At 40.5% G+C, this 3,852-nt stretch overlaps 1 protein-coding gene across 1 annotated transcript in view; it reads left to right on the top strand.

Moving 5' to 3' along the window:
• Positions 1-3,852, top strand: part of NUP133 (nucleoporin 133) — a 54,274-nt gene that overhangs the window by 7,470 nt on the left and 42,952 nt on the right. The window contains exon 3 of the mRNA XM_019549874.1: positions 2,009-2,112. Coding sequence (XP_019405419.1) covers positions 2,009-2,112 — 104 coding nt within the window. The remainder of the gene's footprint in view (positions 1-2,008; positions 2,113-3,852) is intronic.

The following is a 3,852-nucleotide window of genomic DNA, read 5'->3' as shown; positions in this document are numbered from 1 at the left end:
CACTCTTGAAGGTGAACCATGGCAGTTCAGAGCTCCTAGCAGTGGCAACGAACTTCCCTGCCCGATCCTGCTCTGCCGTGCTGTGCCAGGTCCTGCCCACTGGGTTGTAGAGGCTCTGGTGAACAGGGCAAGGAGCCTTGAGCCTGCAGTGGGCAGCCTGCTTCTGCCCCACCCTTTAGGCTCTGCTCTGGCCGTGTTACCTGTGGAGGAGGGGGAGCCAGGCTCCACTCTGCTCCACCTCAGTAGCTGCTGCCTCCCATGGGCGGCAGCCTGAGTTCAGGTGCTACTGTGGAGTGCAGGGGGCTGCAGACAGACCCGTGGCCCTGGCCCTGTAGCCCAGGCAGCTGGGGCCCCCTCTGGCAGGGCTTGGGAGGAGTGGGGGGCTGTGGATGGGGAGTGAGGGGTAATGGCATAGGTAGGGCACCAGCATATCAGAGCAGCTCGGTGCCACAAAGCAGTGGACCCATGTCCTGGTAAGTGAAGGGAGCAGGGTGAGCTCTGATTTTTCCTTGATTAAAAAAAAAAACCCCAAAATCAAACACCAAAATTTATAGATATTTAGAATTTATTTTATTGTAGTGATTGAAAGGCTTTAAATTTCAAATTGTAAATATTTCAATAAAATACTGTGTTCAACTGATACCTACATATATAGTGGTGTTTCATTTTAACTGTGGAAAAACACGGATTTGAAGGTTTTAATTGGAGAATTTGGGATTTTTATCAGAGAATGTGTCACTTTTAAACAGAGAAAACCAGGATCCCTTGTCATCAGTTTAAAATGGCATGCCATTCTGAATATGTAGTTCCCTTTTTGTTCGCGTTGGCTCATGCCATCAAGCCATTGCTAAATTAAGTGTGTTTCATCAGTGTACACAATGCTGTGTTCTCCATACATTATTGGAATTGTTCAAATATCTTACACTCAAAAATTACGTGCGTTAGTGGCTTCTGATATTCAAGGTATGGAACCACAATGTTGGAAGGTGATTGGAATGAGCTAATGTTCTGAGAGCATACAGCAATATTTTTATGTATAAAAGTTTTCTCTTCCTAACAGAGGCTGAACTCAATTAAAAGCAAAGAAGCTATACAAACAGTTGAACTTTAGAACGGTGAAGAAGCAAGGCTATTTATGGATGAAATCTTGTGTCCCAATTTTGAATTTACCCCCTGGATACCATGATTAGAGGGGCATTAGAAAGGCTTACAACAATGACATGGGTTATTCTCAGGGGTTGAGTAAACAAATACATTTCTCTATTCTTTTGCCTATGCTTTTCTCTTTATCTTTTTCATTTGTTTTGACTTGCATCTAAAAGAGTCTACTATGAACTGCTAGTACTTTAATAATTCTTCAAGGTCACATTGCCTAAGCTGTTAATGTAACTATAACATCTTGATATGATCTCTCTTTACATAACAATATAAAACTAGCAGATAATTATAAGAGAGATATGTTACGTCCTTATTTTCAAAAAGCCCATGAAAATAAGGTTTGCCTTGAAACCAAGAAGCTACCTGGTGTGACAGGCTTGGTCTCAAAGATGATATTCTACCCCTTCTTTTGCCTGATGTGAAACTAACATAGTTCACTATGTCTCTTGTCTCTTCAAAGATTGTTTTCTATATTCACCCTCATCCTTCTTGATAGTGGTTCCCATAGATTAGATTTTTCATACAGCTGGAATAAATTTAGATTTTTTTTCAGTTTGTTCTGGTCTTGTCTAACAAGATGTCAGTTTCATGGAAACTGGTCATTTTTAAATTTCTAGCAGTGACTAATATTTTTCTCATAGATGTTGAGTTGTATCAAATTTTAGACACTACTTGGTAAAAGGATGCCTTTTAATTATCCAAAGAGACTGAATTTCTAACAAGAAATAGCTTTAAAAAAATCATGTACCTTTTTCTTACCAAATTGAAGACGTGATAATTTTAAGGTTATTCTTCAATGTCTCCTCAATTCTGTAATTTAAAGAAAAATTAAATAATTTTTTTTATGTAGCTGATGACCAGTTAAGTGTCCAAGTGGATGAAAGTGGCTGGGCCTGGCTAGTCTACAAAGAGAGGCTGACTGTTTGGAAAATTGGTCAATCACCAGTTGCAAAGGTAAATGGATGGTTCAGATGAGGATTTATAAAATAAGTGTATTTATTTTATACCAGTTGACCAAGTCCTTCACTTGACTCCAGGGTTAGTTGATAAGCTGAGACTTAACTCCTCAAAAAAGGTGTGTATTAGTATGAAATGTTGGTAGCATTTCCATGACTAAAGTTGAAGTTTGTAACTTCTGTAATTCCTCTTTGCAGTTGTAAACTTAAATCAACATTGTAGTGAGGGTTTGGGGGTTTTTTGGGAGGTGTTTTTGCATTTAGTTTTGCATTTTCACTTAAGGCAGAAATGCTCTAGGGATTTAATAATTTTAGAAGCTAGTTGTATTAAAAGTGTCATTTACATAGTCCAATAACTTATCTTTAAACTGTCATGAAAATTGAAGCTTTATATGCCACATGTGCATGGATGTTTTGAATAGCTTTATCATGCCAATAAAATATTTGTGTTGGGGCACCAATTAATAAAAAATGAATGTAACAGTTTTTCAGTATGAGTTAGTTAATGTCATTAGGAGCTGGAGCTTTTATGAAATCAAGAATCTGCTTTTCTGAGCTCTTAATGGGGGTGGAGGCAGGAAATATCTCCTCAAGTATCTCTCCCAACTATTAGTATAATAAAAGATATTTTCCGCTCAAAAAAACCTTGCTCCTCAAACAAATGAAACATGTTTTTCTTATGCACTTTCCACATTGTAGCTTTCCTAATACTGAAGTGACAAATGCACATGTTCTGACTATATAGTTATTAAACAAGCTAACTTACTCCCCCTCAGCCACACTATTTTACCTGTGGGTGTGTTCATGATTGTTCTCAAGTACTTCTAGTTGGATAGTTTGGCCATCTTGTTAGTTGAGTAGAATTGAGAACAGGCAACTGATTCTATTTCTGAAAGGAAAAGACTTCAAAAAAACTTTTTTTCTCTTGTAGTATGAGTGGAAACTTTTTCCATGGATGCTTTTCTTATCCTCGGCTGGTTGTAGCAGTTTTGCTGAAAGTGATGGTTTGTGACTCCTCTTCTTGGGGACCTACCGTTAGAGCGTGAGCTAGTTCAGGGCTGTTCAATTAGTGCCCCATGGGCTATATTTGGCTGACAAGGGGTTAACATGGGCTCCCACCTAGCTGCCACTTCCCCCATAGCTCCTGTTGCTGTGGTGGCAGCAGGGATTGCTGGGGCAGGCAAATTCAACTGGAAGGTTCCAGGTAAACTTGCTGCTTATGTGGCAGAGGAGGGCTTGTGCTGCCTGTGCAGCAGAGGCTTGCGTGGTCACAGAGGTGGGTGCCCACTGCTCGGAGGGCTTGCCTGTGTGACGGTGGCAGGAAGCTGGGAGCCTGTTTGCTGGGGGCCAGACAGGGAATTCATGCAACAGGGGGCCTGGGAGCTTGTAGGGCACGTGGCATCCATGGCATGGCCTGGGGCCTGTGACTAGTGCAGCCCCCACCCACTGTGAAGTTAGAAAGCCCTGAGCTAGTTTAAAAATACAGGTTTAAAATTTAGAGCATAAACATTTCAAAGGAAGTATCTGATACTTAAATAATGCTGTTTTCATTGTTAAACTTAATAAAACAAGGGGAAACTATGTTAATTACTAATACCTTTTTTTGAAATAATACAAAATGGCCCTGGTCTGGTTGGAGGCTTTATTTTTGTTGGGTCTTGCCCAAATATGGACGATGGTGGTGTAGAACAGTGGTCTCCAAAGTGGGGTGCACAAGATGATCCATTGGGGTATGGGG

Source organism: Crocodylus porosus, unplaced genomic scaffold, assembly GCF_001723895.1.
Source record: "Crocodylus porosus isolate Cpor-Errol unplaced genomic scaffold, CroPor_comp1, whole genome shotgun sequence".
NCBI classification, from domain to species: domain Eukaryota; kingdom Metazoa; phylum Chordata; order Crocodylia; family Crocodylidae; genus Crocodylus; species Crocodylus porosus.
Note: the sequence above shows the minus strand (reverse complement) of the source record. Positions and strands in the feature narration are given on the sequence as shown.